Source organism: Procambarus clarkii, chromosome 22 (genome assembly GCF_040958095.1).
Source record: "Procambarus clarkii isolate CNS0578487 chromosome 22, FALCON_Pclarkii_2.0, whole genome shotgun sequence".
Classification (NCBI taxonomy): Eukaryota; Metazoa; Arthropoda; class Malacostraca; order Decapoda; family Cambaridae; genus Procambarus; species Procambarus clarkii.
Window position 1 is genome coordinate 7,784,853 of NC_091171.1, and position 17,223 is coordinate 7,802,075.

The 17,223-nt window shown below is 47.8% G+C and overlaps 1 protein-coding gene across 1 annotated transcript in view; it reads right to left on the bottom strand.

The window, feature by feature from the left end:
* Positions 1-2,637: 2,637 nt before the first annotated feature.
* Positions 2,638-17,223, bottom strand: part of LOC138349857 (deoxycytidylate deaminase-like) — a 27,855-nt gene continuing 13,269 nt past the window's right edge. The window contains exon 4 of the mRNA XM_069329386.1: positions 2,638-4,999. Within this exon, the coding sequence (XP_069185487.1) occupies positions 4,903-4,999 (97 nt within the window). The 3' untranslated portion in view covers positions 2,638-4,902. The remainder of the gene's footprint in view (positions 5,000-17,223) is intronic.

Genomic DNA, 17,223 nt, shown 5'->3' on the forward strand with positions numbered 1-17,223 from the left:
GCAGCCACATGGGCACAACAGTGTGAACTCTAAAGGCATACAAAGTGAACCCATGCAGTGGCAACTGCCTGATAAGCTTCATCATTAGCTGGGTCAGAAGTAGTACGGGGAACAAACGCCTCAGATTCAAGTTTGTAATCTTACCAACCAAATGGGCAGCATGATAGAGGCAGAATGACTGTCTTCATGTTGCACAGATGATGAACACCCCCTCAAATTGCATATAGTGAGTGCGATTCATGGGGACCATACCAAAGCACCACAGGGAAACTACAAGGGCTTGAAGGAATGGCCAAAACAGGACAACCAGACACCGGAGATATTCATCGGAAGAACAGTAAGCAAAAACAGCCTTGTCAATATGACTGAAAATTGACATTGGGGTGCTGTGTAAAACAAGCACTTGAATCCCAGCACATCCCAACCACATGAATGTTTGCTTCCATCCACAGGTCTAGACAGAGGCGTCCAAAGGCCTTTGAAATACTTGAGGTAAGGCACCCCCACCCCAGTAGTCTGGCCTCGAAATGGTGAACTCCCAACCACACTAGAGAAGTAACTGTTGATGTAGGGACAGCACCAGGAAGCCCCCAGGGATGTAACCCTGAATGCATGCAGCTCCAATTGCAAAATAAGCCAAATCCACATAACAAGCTAGTAGAAAAACATGCTCCTGAAACAATACAAAAATTTGAACACTAAACAAGCAAATGAATGTTTGCACAGGATTAAGTCCAAGGATGGTCAGCACTTAACTAGAGGCAGGAGGACCCACATGACTGGTTGGTAACCCAGGGGCACTTCAGTGGACAACTCAAGTTGACCACATTAACACTTTCGCGCTTTAGATTAGAGATAACTCGTCGCCGTTTTTTCTTACGATTCCGCATAACAGCCTACTTTTCTCATCCATCGAAAAAATATTTCTATAAATTCCATTTTTTAACCGAAATGGATGGGGATACTTTTGTTTTGTAGAGAATTTATTTGCGAATTTTTTGGTACCAGAATGAATATTATATCACATAAACTTCTATGAGTAAAAAAAAAATACACAAAGTATGTTTGGGGGTGTGGCGAGCGTGTGGCAGTGGGTTCCCTTTAGCCGTTGATATATCCAACACGTGGGAAATATTTGTATGTGTTATGTATATGTCTGTGTAGGGAATTTTACTGCGATCACTGTCATACAAATTATAAAATGTTTCAACAAGTATAAACATGACAAACATCAAACGAACGAAAACAATGCGTTCGTTTCTGCCGCGAACGCATACTGAGCGACGTGGTTCTATATTTGGCGCTTCTCTTACACATGCTTTGTACAAATGTTATACAGTTCATCTTATAGAAAATTTTATTGCGAACACATTGGTATAAAAAAGAAATACGTACATAGAAAAGTAGGGTCAGGAAACGTATAAACTTTCCAAGCATAATTTCCCCCCTGTGTTTTCGCCAGTGCGCTCGCGGCTAACTACTCTCCACTTCACACACTCTTGCAGGTGGGCAATTACCTATATTAAACATTCATATGCATATGTCCGTGTAGAGAATTTTATTGCGATTCCAATGATACCAAAATTAGCAATGTAGGACAACTGTAGGCTTCGCAACCATTAAGAGAGTGGAAACATTTTGTTGCTGTTTGGCGCTCTCGGCGAGTGATCTGCATAGTTTTTTATTTGGTGTTGATACTCCTCATGCTTGGGCGGCATTTTATAGGTATGCTTTTATAGACAATTTCATTGCGAACACAGTGATACCAAATTTAAATACGTGCTCCTTCAATTATTGTCAGGACAGTCAAAAGAGTGTACACTTTTTCGGTCTTACCGCGTAGGCGCGCGAAGTGCCGAAAGCATCTGGGGTATTGTTTTTTTTTGAGCGCCGAGAGCGCGAAAGTGTTAAGTGACTTGAAAGGGTTGGGGTGAGGGCTGGGGTTGTGGGCCTTTCTCTGGTGGCGGCGGATTGCTGCTAAAGAGCTCAAGCTACATTCAAGAAATTTTATCGTTTGTTTACATTGTCTTGGGAGATCATTTAGTCAATTTTTGAGGCTTTGGTTCTTTTGAACCCAACAGTAATTTATATTGCTGCATTGATTTTCTGGATGCTTTCCCAGTGGGGTGACAAAGTGTCACCTGTTTCTATGCCTCTGTGAGGAGGAGAGGGAGGGAGGGGGCAAGTTCTTGCCTCTGGTCCCCAATAAGCTAAACATGACTGCAACTAATATGACCTCTTATTCAGGAGCAATCTCAGCAAGACCATTTCTGGGAGTACAAAGGGCTCCTTCAGAAAATCCATGTATGTTGGGATTTAGTCCTTAGGCCAGGTGGGGAAACCAGTTAAGTTATTCATCAGATGTTTTCTTTAGATCACTATGCACTAATTCTACTGGATATCGTATATCCAAATCCCACCCTGCCCAAGGTTGAAACAAAGCATTAATTGAGATAATCGAGGGAGTGAATGTACAGTACAGTATTAGTATGTGTACAGTAAGCCTTGTTCATTTATGACAATTCATGAATACTTCTTCATAAGACTATGTGTACAGTGGAGGGGTACTGTAAATACTGCTGGAGGCTTGTGGTATTTGTTTATGTGACACTATGCTGTGAGAATATAACAAATGAATGAGTGATATTTTTTATTATTAATATACATAATATTGTTTTATCACAAATTTGATTATCCTCTTTACTCTGGGTTGATGTCTCCCTACACCTACAGTGGCAAACATGGTAATAATGATGTATGAATTCTACATTGAACTGAAAGGTGAATTTGGGAAATTTTCCAGTGTATAGTCGTTCCCATTATTTGTCAAATTAATGTAAACAACGTATGTATTTAACACAAAAAATTTGAAAAACACAAAATGTGGTTTGTTTAAATTGTCAACCACACTACCATGGGAATAAGTTTATAACAGCGTGGAATTATAAACTTATTCTTAAAATAAGAAGTTTGTATGACTACTGTAAGTCAATAAATTACAAGATTCAGGTCAATGGCCAAGCACTGCAACCCAGGGAATAATTTTTGTATGACTTACATCAGGAACAAAAAATATATGTACTGTATATTTGCCAAAAACATATACTTGTACATGTTTTTGGCAACTAAAAAAAATCAACATGGAATTAATTAATACAAACGAAATAAATAACATGCAAACTAAATATAACTGACAATTAAATATAAAGCTATATTTATTTGTACCTTCAGTTCATGCAATATTTAAAATGAGAAACTTAATAGTGCCAGGAAATTATTTTTAGTAACTTCATGCCTTGATAATTTTTATTTCTGTATTACACCAATAAGAAGTCAAAGTTTTCCAACATGTAACACTTTCTCTAAACAAAATTATCAGTATACTTGTTTGTCTTATCAGTATTATCAACATACTTGTTTTGTGTACACCAAAAAATGTAAAATTTTCATTAAAAATGTACCCCAATTAGACCATAAGATATAACATAAAATTAATGTAGCAAAAATGTTACAGAATCTAGTATACATGCATTATTTTATGTTGCAAGATTGTAGGCCAGAGGACTAACAACACCATGAATCAGGCACAGCAGAACTTACCTTATAATAGCACCTTAAAATACTAAGCAAACTGGAAGATATTTATCCGGATAATTTCATTAAAAGTCCCATATAGTTCACTCAAAGGGCAACAACTTCAAGGTCAAGAAGCCACAAAAGAAAGACAAAACAGCAATATTTTTTACCCATAGGTTATTAAATATATGGAATTAAATATTTGCCAAAGCCAAAAATGACAACACTGTACTACAGCTCAAAATTAATCTGGGAAAAAAATCCTTGGGAATAATAGGTTTCACAAACACAGACAAACACTTGAGCAGAGTTGCATGACCAGAACATAGTGCAGTGGAATTCATGTGCACCTCCCACTTCCCCAATACACCCACCTCATTAATCACAACTACAGAAACATTAACTGAGCTTTTATGAAGAGTTACATTCTTTCACCATCTTCCCTACTATTCACCACCTTTCCTATTATTCACCAATTTTCCTTCACCACCTTCTCTACTCTTCACCACTTTCTCTTTATTCCTGTAAGCATTTTCACTAAATGCTGTCTTCATCAAAATGTAAAAAAAAAACTAACATTTAATCATCAGGTAGAAAATAATATGCCAGCTGAATTTTAAGGCTGGAATGTGTTATTTAGTGAGATTGGAAAATTGGTATGATTTTTCCATTTCATGTAAAGGTGTGAGGGGGGGGGGGAATAGGGGCCATGGAGCTCAACTCCAACCTGCTTACGGCCATTCCCAGATAGACAAGTCATGCTGCAAAGTTTCGCGAGACTAACCCTAAGCATCTGGCCCACAACTTCGAGCATTCTCTTTATATAGATAATAATATATCTGTAATTGCTCTAGGAAATGCATTCTTTGATAGGCTATATTTTAAGTGTACTGTATGTATGAATGGGGAAATTAGGTTTAGTTGAAGTATTTTGTAAACTGCCCTTTTTTTGTTAAACACCTAAAATTAAAACAAAACTGTGTATTACAATACAGTACCTACAATACATACCTATTGTCATTATACCTTTCCAATTCTTCTCAGTCATAAACGTGCCCTACTGAACATAATTAAGGGCTTTATAAAGTCTAAATAATTGATATTTATGGTAAATAATTGTTCATTTTTTTACATGAAACAATGAATTCAATTATTTGTTAAACTTTACAAGACTAAAGCTACACAGTAATTACATGACTTAAAAAACACAGTTTGTCATTTCCAATTTCTGTTTGTCAACAGAAGTTGTTAAACTTCTATTCAAGTTTACAAATACCCGTTGTCAACTTGAAATTACCCTGGTTCTTGTCAAATCTTAAAATTTGTCTATAAATTGTATAAAGTTGGAGAAAGCTGTGATGTGTTGTTCCAATCAATAGCTTCAAAATCAATAATGAATTTTCTGCGAGGCAAGTTGTAATGGCTGGAAAAACAAAATAAAAATTCTTAGAAGTGCTGGCAAACACATTTTTTATTTACCAAATGTAAGCAAGTTTAAATAAGTAGATAAGCAGTATCTGGTATAAAGATATTTTTAATTTTTGCTGCAAAAAACCAGCGTTGAATGTAATGAAACGCCATTTTCTGGGTGAACCCCAGAGGCTTCCTGGAGCTATCGGACTGATATACGCTATATTAGTCTGGGGCATCAGCCAATGGACTTCTGCCTACCAGGGACCACGAGTCAGAACCTGACCCCCTCAGAGGGAGTAATGGCCTCTGGAAACCCCCCCTCCCCCTGTGGTTGGGGGTTGTTCCTTGTTTGCCATCGACCAGGGTTAGGCACCCAAAAAGGTAGGCGTAACAAAATAAACCCCATTTCGTAAGAAAATTACAACTGAAGACCAAACATATACGCCTGGAAGATACTGGAGGGCCAAGTACCAAATCTACACAGTAAAATAACAACGTACTGGAGTGAACGATATGGAAGAAAATGTAGAATAGAACCAGTGAAGAGCAGAGGTGCCATAGGCACAATCAGAGAACACTGTATAAACATCAGAGGTCCGCGGTTGTTCAACGTCCTCCCAGCAAGCATAAGAAATATTGCCGGAACAACCGTGGACATTTTCAAGAGGAAACTAGATTTATTCCTCCAAGGAGTGCCGGACCAACCGGGCTGTGGTGGGTATGTGGGCCTGCAGGCCGCTCCAAGCAACAGCCTAGTGGACCAAACTCTCACAAGTCAAGCCTGGCCTCGGGCCGGGCTTGGGGAGTAGAAGAACTCCCAGAACCCCGTCAACCAGGTATCAACCACGTAAACAGGGAGGCAGAACTCCAATTCTCAAGGAAACAAGCAAACATTATACTCAGTTGCCGTGCCAGTTGTCCGCACAGCCCTTCCCTCCCCTCCCCTCCCCGGGACAGGGAGGATAGAGCCCTGGACCCCCTCGCTGGCTACTCACACCTCAGTTCGGAGGCTGAGCATCAAAATGAAGCCGCCAACCCGGGGGAGGGAAGACACCAAGGAGTTTCCTGGGCTCACCCAGAAAATGGCATTTCACTACTGTACATTCAATGCCGGTTTTCTGTGGGAAGCCCCTCCGGCTCCCTGGAGCTACATAAACAAAGACAAGTAAAAGAGGGACTTACCAGGGAGGCGGCCGCCACGCACATATTATCTCAAAGTCGAGACAACTGGCTGCAACCTGCGATCCAAAGCCACACATAAACGACCGGGACCAGGAACACTCACCAAATAACGGGTGGTCAGAACTCTGTTCGACCCCAAAACCCCTGCACCCAAATGTCAGTCCAAGACATGTTGCCAAAGCAGCATATTTACGAACGTCATGGACACAAGGGTAGACTGCAGGCTGGCTAGACTTAATAATCTTGCGGACAACCTGAGAGACCTGAGCCCTGGAACAGGGAACGAGGGAAATTGGGTCAACCCAATGCACATCCACAGTCACAGAGGTGGAGGCGCACAGGTAATGGCAGAGAGCCGCAACCAGACAACACATGATGCACCCCAGGCCTGACCAACCAAGCATCAATAACCCGAGGGGCCCTCTGGAAGTCTGTCGTCTCATTCTTCGCCAGAAAAGGAGGAAACGGCTGCAACCGAACAAACGTACCACCAGGATCAAAAGAGCAGAAACCTCTGTGCTGATCAAACATCACCGGCTCCAAAACTGGCACCACTGGCCTACCACGACCGGAGGAACCCTGAACCCTGGCACAACCCTTCAGGGAAGATCCACCACATCCACCCCGGAGAGCTAACAAATCCAACATGGGATGACAACTAGAAGCAGCTGCCTGCAGAAACTGCGTGACAGCAGACTCCGTAAACAGCAATGGACAAAAAACCAGCGTTGAATGTAATGAAACGCCATTTTCTGGGTGAGCCCCGGAGGCTCCCTGGAGCTTATCGGGCTAATGTGTGTTATGTTAGACCGGGACATTAGCTAAGGAGTTCAGACCTACCAGGGACCAGCGCCAGAACCTGGCCCCTTCAGAGAGGTTTCAGGGAGCAATGGCCCTGGAAAACCCCATATGGTTGGGGGTTTTCCTTATCTGCCATCGACCGGGGTTAGGCACCCAGAAAGGTAGGCGTAACAAAACAAACCCCACATGGTAAGAAACTACAACAAAAACCGAACAGAGAGGTAGAAAACTCCCTACAATCCCAAGGAAACAAGCAAACAAGCAAACATCACACTTTACTGCCGCGCCGATCGTCCGCGCAGCCCTCCCCACCCCGGGAGGGGGAGGGGGGAGCCCCGGACCTACCGCGCCGGCTGCCAAGCTCCAGTTCGGAAGCTAAGCGTCAACCAACGCGAAAAAACCGCCGACCGGTGGGAGGGAGGGTGTCCAGGGAGCCTCCGGGGCTCACCCAGAAAATGGCGTTTCATTACATTCAACGCTGGTTTTCTGTGGGGAGCCCCTACGGCTCCCTGGAGCTTCATACCCAAAGAGAAGGAAAAGAAAGGGCTAACCCGGGAGGCGGCCGCCACAAACTCTGCAACGCAAAGCCAAGACATCCGGACGCAAACCTGCGACCCAAGGCAACAAGAACGCCCAAGAACAGACGCACACATGGATGGGCGGCCAAAAACCTGTGCGACCCACAATTCCCTGCGCCCGAAATGAGCCCGAGACGTCACCAACACAGCAGCAATTGCTGCAAACGTCTGAACAGCACGGGCGCAAAGACAGACCGCAGTAAGAAGGAAAACACTGCGGACGACCCGGGAGACCCGAGCCCTGAAAACAGGGAACGAAGGAACCGGATCAACCACAGCGCATCCCCAGGCATGGTACGCCGGCAACAGCAAAAAGCACAACTGGACAACACAGGACGCACCCCCCGGCCAAACCAAACAAGTACCAATACCCCAAGAACCCCTCCGGAAAGCAGCCGCCTCGACCGTCGCCAGGACAGAGAAAGGCTGCACACCAATAAAGCTACCACCAGTACCAAAGAGGAGGAAACGGAAACCGAAGGGGCTACCACAAACTGAGGGGAAGAGAAGAAGGCACCCTGAACAAGGACCAGGATGGCTCAGGCGACTCATGAGCAGGCCGGAGGGGAAACAAAACGCGAGAAGACGTAATAAACGTCATACAGTCTCCAAGACGAAGCTCGCAGGTGGGACACCGTCAACAAAGCCACCTGAACACCATAGAGATGGCGATACCTGCGTCAAAATACCAGACGCGAAGAGCCAAAGAGATGGCCGAACCAGTCACGGACAGGACCGATTCGGCCTGCTGAAAGAGGCGAAGCCTCAGGAAAAACGCCCCGGGTACGGACACCTATCAAGCAGCGTCTGAAAAGAAGGCCGGGCCGGCCACAGTGGAACCATAAGGACTGTTCTCGTGGGAATGGGCTGCAACTGAGCCAGAACCCGAAGCAACAGCTGGACCGGGAGAAGAGGTACAGGTACCCCCCACCTCGACCAGGCCTGCCGAAAGCCTCCACCGTGAAGACCTCGCAGGTGGGAAGGGCGCCACAAAACGGGCGACGCCTAGACCACGCCGACCCGAAGACGTCCATGGCCATGAGTCCATAAGCCCAACAGAGCCAACAAAACGCATCGGCGACGACTGGCCAACCCACGAAGAGGAATGAACCGAGACAGCTGTCCACCAGGACGCAGGACACACCCCGGACACGAACCACACGGTTAACCAAACCCCCTGTGGTTCCGGCAAGAACCACCGGAGAACAGTCCAAACAGAGCTGAATGGTAGAGTACCTAGTGACCCAAACCCTCCGAAGCGCAAACCAGACAGCCATGAACACCTGAACCGGGCTGTGAGCCCGACGGACAGACAGACTCCATCAACCTCGGCCGACCTGGTGAGCACTGGTCACAAAGCCCCAGCCGAGAGACGACCCGTCCGTGAACACATCGAGCGAAGGCTCGGGGAGCCGCCAAGGCACGGAACCCCGAAAACCCCAAAGAGGAAGCTGGTGACGCAGCACCAACACCAGATCCCCAGAGGAACCCAAGGAATGCAAGAGGCGGAAGTGGAGTCTCCGTAGGAACCAACCGACGCCGGAGCCAAACCCGACTCCGCGGGCAGACAAGCACGCCGAAGTGCAAACTCCCGCACAACCGCCCAAGCAACCGCTGAGCAACCCGGGACCCCCTCCTGAACAGCCAAAGGCGGGACCACAGCCACAGTAACACTTCTGGAGGGAAGACAATGAGGGGCCCAAGAGCCTGAAACAAGGCCCAGGTCCGAACCCGGGACGGAAACAGAAGGTAAAACCTCCAGATCACCAGGAAACCAAACCCAGCGATCTGGAAAGAACCATCCCCTGGCGAGCAGACAAGCGGACTGACTGGGAGCCCACTCCAGCCAGTCGTCGAGGTAGGCCAGACACCGAATCTCAGACGCAGACAGGGCACTAAGATCCGGTAAAGATGCAAAGAGTATACAAAGTGCCCTTCACAAAATAGGGAATGCAATAAAAACAGCAAACCTGAAAGCCCCACCACCAAAGCATTGTATGACAATCATATGAAGACATATTATGACATATGACAATCATTATATGACAATACGACAATTATAATCAAAGCATTATATGACAAAGAGTGCTGGGAAGACGGGACACCACGAGAGTAGCTCTCATCCTGTAACTACACTTAGGTAAGTACACATAGGTAATTACCAACCGTGCTAGCCCCAGAAAAACTGGAGAGGAACGTGCCAAGAAGTGACCTGGAGGTCCAGGTCCACCATCCATGCACCCGGCCCTAACAGAATCCGAACAGGAGACAACAGTCCTCCGAGCAGGGCAGAGGATCCAGGGCGCAGACGGAAGTAGTCCAGAAGAACTGCAGACTGGAAAAGCTCATGACTGCAAAGAGCAGACGGGAAGCCCAGAAGGATGGGGCGGATCGACCACGCCCCACGCACCCACGAAGAGGAAATGACGAAGCGCAGGGAAGAAGCCCACCCCGCCAGCTCGGAACCCCCCCCAAGGGGGAGAAGCCGTCCTCCGACGCCAGCAGAGGCCGGAAGACAACCCAAAGCGCCCACCAACAGCGGGACCAAGCAAGAGGCAACAGAGCAAGCTGCTCCCCCAGCGCCCAGTCAACAGAGAAGGGAACAGAACCCCTTCAGAAAGAAAAAGTACACTACCGAAGTCATGAGGAGAGACTACGGGAATGAAACCACACTTCGCTGGAAGAGGAAGTGAGGGGAGACCTGATCACCACATACCAGATACCCAAGGGAATCGACAGGGTTGAGAAGGACAGGATATGTAACACAAGGGGCACACGCACTAGGGGACACAGGTGGAAACTGAGTACCCAAAAGAGCCACAGATAGAGTTTTTTTTTTTTTTTTTTTTTTTTTTTTTTTTTTTTTTTTTTTTTTTTTTGAGTGTCAGAATGGGAACGGGAAAGCACTAAGAAGTAATGTGGCGACTCCTCACACAAGGAACGAGGCTGACCCCCATACAATGTCACATGTAGACATGACAGAGCCCAAGAGGCACAGGAACCGATACACCTGTTGACGGACGGTTGAGAGGCAGGACCAAGGAGCCAGAGCTCAACCCCCACAAGCACAACTAGGTGAGGACATATATTGTAAAAGCACAAGCCGCCGACTAGTGGCAAAGAGCACTACGCCGGCCAGGCAAAGAAGGCACAAAACTGCATCAAAAGGCCCACCTCGACAGCAAAACCACAAAGTCCCAGCACAACCACAACATGTGCCAAGACCCAAAAAGCTCAGTCTGCAAGCCAGGAAGACCCCGGAACCCCAAAAGGCAGAACCGGGTCACTCGAGGAAACAAAGTCCCCTGAACCCACAAAAGGGGGCCCAAGAGGAAGAAACCTCCAGAACGAAACCAAGGAACCCAAAGGAACCCAGAATCGAACCAGGGGGAGCCCAAACCACCACATTTGCCGGCGGAGAACACCACTAAAAGGCAAAGCACAGACCCCAGCAGAACGCCCTGGGAAAACGGTCCCAACAGACCGAAAACCGAGGGGCAAGGAGTGGGAGCAAGCATACCAGCCAGGGGCACTGAGCCTAAACCCAGAGGCTCAGACCCAAAATCAACACTCAAACGTTCCCAGAGGAACAGGCAACGGCAAGAAAACACCAGAAAACAAAGAAACGACGACAGGAGAACAAAAACCCTGCAAATTTTTTGAAAACTCACCAGAGACGCTCGCTCGCACACCCAGACGCATGTAAACAAACCGCAACGCCGCCCTGGTGGCCACGCCGGGAAACCGGCAGACGAAAATGGCCGCCAGCAGGGGCTGTGGCTGACGCTTAATACACAAAAACACGCCAGCAAATGTGGGAAGCTAGCAGACTGGAAGGGCGAAAAACGACGCCCAACAGCAGAAAAACCCCTGAAGGGGCAAAACCGCCCCAGAACTGCTAGTAGGCATCCCCCACAGCCCCGGGAACCAACAACAGAGGCCCCGGGGCAGAGCCGGCCTCCAAGCCCTCCGCCCTTAAAGAAAAGCAAGAGCCCATGGGAAAGGCAACAAGAAAGGGCCGCTGGTAAGACCCAGAAGCCTTGGCTGGAGGCACAGGCTCAAACCTCCGTCCCCAACCCGAACGGGGCATCCCCCGAAAACCGCCCGAGTCTCTGCCGCAACTGAACCCCGCCCCGACCCAGAAACACGCAGACGGTCCGGAGCCGGGAACATGGAGAGAAAGGGGTGAGCAGCACCTAACCAAACGGGGCGGCCACGGGGCATTCGAGTGGGAAACCAACCTAGCATGTTGCAGCAACCTAACCCAGCTTGCAACACGGATGCCGCCTGTACTCTGAACAGTAATAACATCAGGAGAGTACTGGAGAACAAGCAGAGAATCACTCGCAAGACTCCGGGTCAAGGTGTCAGTGACCCAACAGGCAGCATGACGGAGGTAAAAATGGCGACTGTCACCCGGAGACAAGGGAACAGCAACCAACGATCCCGTACAAGACGGGTTGGAACCCGGAAGACACATTCAATGGTCCCCCGAGCCCAGACAGGGGTTTCCAGGGCCCGTAGGGTAACAACTACGGGAAGCCCGGGCAAGGTGTTGCTAACCGGTTAAGAAACCCAAACATAACAAGAGGGTAGATTATAGCACTGAAAACCCCCGAGACGTGTACAAGCACGGGGGCCTAGCAGAGGGCCGCCAAACACTACCAGTGGAACTATAACCACCTTAGGCAGACCCCCACCAGGCAAGAAAATGAAAAACAAAAGAAAAACCCCGCAAAAGTACACCGTCTCCAGAGGCAACAGAAACCGGCCGCCGCTTAGGTGGCAGGCTGCGCAACACCTTGACGCCCTAACCAGCACAATACCAATCCCTACCCAGGGCCAAACAAGGGCCCCAAGCCCCAGCTGGCCCCAAGGGCGAGGCAAATGCCGAGCAGCAAGAACCTCTACGGGAATGGTTCCCGAACGCCCCAGGGAAGATAACCCTGTAACGCAAGGGCAGTACTCACAGGGCGCTTAGGGAAGTCAGCCACTAAGCACATGCAGCCCCGGCACTGATGAAGTACTCCTGGCCACCGCACACCACAACACACGGCAGTGAACGCCACACAAGGCAAACACCGCCTAGGAAACTGAGGCCAGAGAAGCGTCAATCCCGGTTGACATTAGCGAACGAACTGGAGCTTGGCAGCCGGCGCGGTAGGTCCGGGGCTCCCCCCTCCCCCTCCCGGGGTGGGGAGGGCTGCGCGGACGATCGGCGCGGCAGTAAAGTGTGATGTTTGCTTGTTTGCTTGTTTCCTTGGGATTGTAGGGAGTTTTCTACCTCTCTGTTCGGTTTTTGTTGTAGTTTCTTACCATGTGGGGTTTGTTTTGTTACGCCTACCTTTCTGGGTGCCTAACCCCGGTCGATGGCAGATAAGGAAAACCCCCAACCATATGGGGTTTTCCAGGGCCATTGCTCCCTGAAACCTCTCTGAAGGGGCCAGGTTCTGGCGCTGGTCCCTGGTAGGTCTGAACTCCTTAGCTAATGTCCCGGTCTAACATAACACACATTAGCCCGATAAGCTCCAGGGAGCCGTAGGGGCTCCCCACAGAAAGACGATGAAAACCTAAGAGCCAAGGCCCATGCAGATTCCAAGGAGAGAGCAAACAAGGCCTGTCAGTTGGCGAGGCAAGAAGCAAAAAACAGACACCCCTCCACAACTTTAACAAAGCAGCCGACACCCAAGCTGCCAAGACATGTGCACCAGATGAAGACCTGGCACCCAGTGCTTCCACCTCCTCTTCAAGCTAGTTCGAGGACAGCTTGAGAAGGGAAAAGAAACGTGAGACTGAGGACAAATGCCAACGGGTGCGCAAATCCTCAGCTGCCAAGGAAGCCGAAAGGGAGGGAACCTGCACATGCAGCTGCACAATGCCAACATCCCGAGGAAGCACAGGACCGAAAAGCCCCTCCACACCCTCAGCCCCTGAAGAAAAAGGGTGACTCCAGGGGAAAGGCTGAGAAGAAGTCCATTGGTAAGACCTGGAAGCCTCGGCAGGAGGAGCTGGCTTGAATGCCTCCGTCACCAACCTGGATGGGGCAGCACCCGAAGCCACCCAAGTCTCACAACCATCTAAACCCAGCCCCGACTCTGAAACCCTCAGACATTTGGGAGCCAGGAGCAGGGGGAGAGGGGGAAGGGGGAGCAGGACAAAAAACCAACCGGGGAAGGACTCAGGTGTGCAAATGAAACCAAAGTTGAAGCAACTAACCCCCCCCCCCCAAGTCTGGGTCCCTATAACCCAAATGGGGCAGCCTCAGGGCATCCGGGGAGGAACCAACCTAGCGCACTGCAGCAACTGATACCATGCATGCAATACTGAAGCCACCTGTACTCGAACATCAATATCAGTGGAATGGGTAAATTGGAGTACAAGCAAGAAACAAGGCTCGCAAGACTCCGGGTCAAAGGTGTCATTGACCCAACAGGCAGCTACTCGGCTCCTTCTTTCCAGAGGGAAAGAGGGAGCCGAGGAACCAAAGAGAACCTGGAACTGAACCCGGGGAGGAGCCGACCCCAAATCATATTCATACAGAGAAGGAGGGGTAAGAAAACTCCTCCCCCTGCAACAACAAACCCCACAAAGTGAGCACCAAAACCCAAGCGGGATCAAAGGGGCCCAAGCCCCCCAGGTCATTGCCTCCCAAGCCCCGGGAGCCTCCAAGTCAGGCCCCGGGGCAGAGCAGTCCTCCACTCCTGAAGAAAAGGCAGAGTCCAGGGAAAAGGCAGCAAATAAGGAGGTCTGCTGGTAGGACCCAGAAGCCTCTGCAGGAGGAGCAGGCAGGCTCGAATGCCTCCATCTCTGTCTCGAATGGAGCAGCCCCCGAAGCCACCCGAGTCTCATCACCAACTAAACCCCGCCCCAACTCCAAAACCCTCAGACATTTGGGAGCAGGGAGAAGGGAGCAGGGCAAATAACGCCAACCGGGGAAGGACTTGCAGGCACAGACTGAACCAGGGTCAAGGTGACAAATTCCTCCCTAAGTCTGGGTCCCTAAAACCAAGTAGGGGGCAGCCCTGGGGCATCTGAGCAGACAACCAGCATAGTATGTTGCAGCAACCTAAACCGAGCATGCAATGCAGATGCCGCCTGTACCCGAACCTCAGTAACAATAAAATGGGTAAACTGGAGCACAAGCAGAGAACACATCTCGCAATACTCCGGGTCAAAGGTGTCATGGACCCAACAGGCAGCATGACGGAGGCAAAAGAGGGGACAGTCACCCTGAAACAAGGGCACAGAACAACCTTCCAACTCGCACAAGGCAAGATGGAACTTGGAAGATACAACCATCGCTCAACCCAGTCCTGATGGGGTTTTCCAGGGCCTGTAGGGGGTGTAGCCTATGGGAAGCCCAGGCAAGATGATGCTAAGCTGGTGAAACCCGAATGTAAACAATGAGCGGGATGAGTTATAAACTAGGACGTGTACAATCACGGGGGCCTAAAGGAGGGCCACCAATATATACCCTAGGTGGACTAATATTCAAACAAGGCAGAACTCCTCCAGGCAAGGAAAACAAAAATAAAAGAAAAACCCTGCAAAAGCACAATGCCACCAGAAGGAACAGGAACATGGCCACCACGTATGTAAGCATGCAACGCAGCACCAAATGCCCAAACCAGCAATTACACCATTTCCTACCCAAGGCCAAACAAAGGCCACGAGAACCCCAGCTGGGCCCAAGGGCGGGATAAATGGAGAACCTAGAACCCAAGGGTAATACTTACAGGGCGCTTAGGGAAGGCAGCCCTAAGCGAATGCAGCACCAGTACACTGAAGTTATTCCTGGCCACGGCACCACAAAGAGCAGGAAACACCACGAAGGCACAAATTCTGCGAAGAAATTGAAGCCAGAGTTGACAACCAACCCAGAGCACATCAGCCTACGAACTGAGGTGTGAGTAGCCGGTGCGGGGGTCAGGGGCTTCCCCCTCCCAGCGAGGGGAGGGGTGTATAAACAAGCGGTGGAAGTGAATGACGTTTGCTTGTTTCCTTATGTTTTTTTTTGGGGGGGGGGGGGGAGTTCTGTCTCTGTTTGGTCTTCGTTTGCAATTTCTTACCAAGCAGGGTTTGTTTTGTTATGCCTACTTTTCTGGGTGCCTAACCCCAGTCGATGGCAGACATGGAATGCTCCCAAACACATCGGGATTTCCATAGGCGATTGCTCCCTGTGCCTCTCTGAGGGGGTTAGAACTTCAGGTTTCCTAGCTTCTCATTTGCCTTGAATATTTTTTCTCATGAATTACAGTTGCCCCTTGGCTGTAAGGTTTCTGAACTTTCACACCATCTAGTTGGGTGCATCATATGTAGTCATTTACTGCATTATTTGTTTACTTTCTATGAACCCTGCAGTTCTCCATTTTGATTCTCTCCTTTCTATTGGGTTTGTTTCTTTGGCAGCTGTGATTGTGAATCCCCTGCACCTCTGTGAAAGAAAGGGGGGTCATGTTCTGGTCTCTGTTCTCCAGTATTCTATTAAGAACTCCCAAGTGCTGATGTGACTTGTGGGTGTGGAGGTATCTCAGTGTGGCTAGCTACATGGAGCCAGTCAGGTTTCCCAAGAAACTGAGTCTCATTACATTCAGTGTTGGTTTTTTATAAAATATCATATTAATAAACTTTCTATTTCTCTCACCTTTCACATTATATAAGATGGAATAGTGCAACTGAAGTGAAATGTGGTACTGTACCTTGATATTTCAAGGTAATATTTCTTTTTTTTCTTTTTGTAAATTCAATTATCTATTTAATTTATAAGTTTTCATTATTTTAATCATAGAAATTTTTCATTCTTTTAGTGTGATGACATTCTAAGGTTTCCAGAATATTGTGCTGTTTTTGTTGAGTATCAAGACAGTCTGATCCCAGGACCTTCTGGTATACTGCTTGGTTTGCCATCGGCCAGCACATCCAATTAATGGTGAATGTGGTATGAATGAAAGGGAGCAAGGGAATGAAAGATGAAGTGGCATGGGGCAAGTGCAAATACACACAGATGGTACATATATGTAGTAGGATACCTGAGAATAATTAAACAAAAAGGGTGAAGAAAAGTGATATAAAAGGATCATATGACAGAAAATTACCAGTACAGTATCTTTGAAGTACTGTACTTTAAATATTTATCAAAAGAAGGCACTAAGCCAGGAAGACTGTGTAGCCAGTATCTTAGAAAGGGACAGTGGAACAATATAATAATGGGTGGGAATGGAGATAATGTTAGACAGAGTGGAAGTTTGTGGGGTGACACCCTCCTGGAGAAACTTCTTGTATCCACCCTCTGATGGGGTGGCCACAAGCAGATCATTCCAGCTTGAATGATGCTCCAGGAAGAAAGTAAGGCATCAGGACTATACAAAAAAAATATCTAACATTATAGGTCAAATCAAAACTTCTACAAGAGCTATTAATTTGCACACAAATTATGGCTAACAAATAATACAGGGAGAGTGTAAATATATATCGTGGTCATGAATGTTTTGCAGCCAGACAAGTTTGGCCTATTTCTGCCATAACAATTTTTCTAAAGAAAACAAAGATTAAAAATAACAAGAGAGGCAAATAATACCTCGATTGATTTTACCTAGTCGCCAAAGGTAAAGGAAACAGCAGTCTATTACCAATTTGGAAAACCCAAAATTATACAAGCCAGGGTATTTAAAAT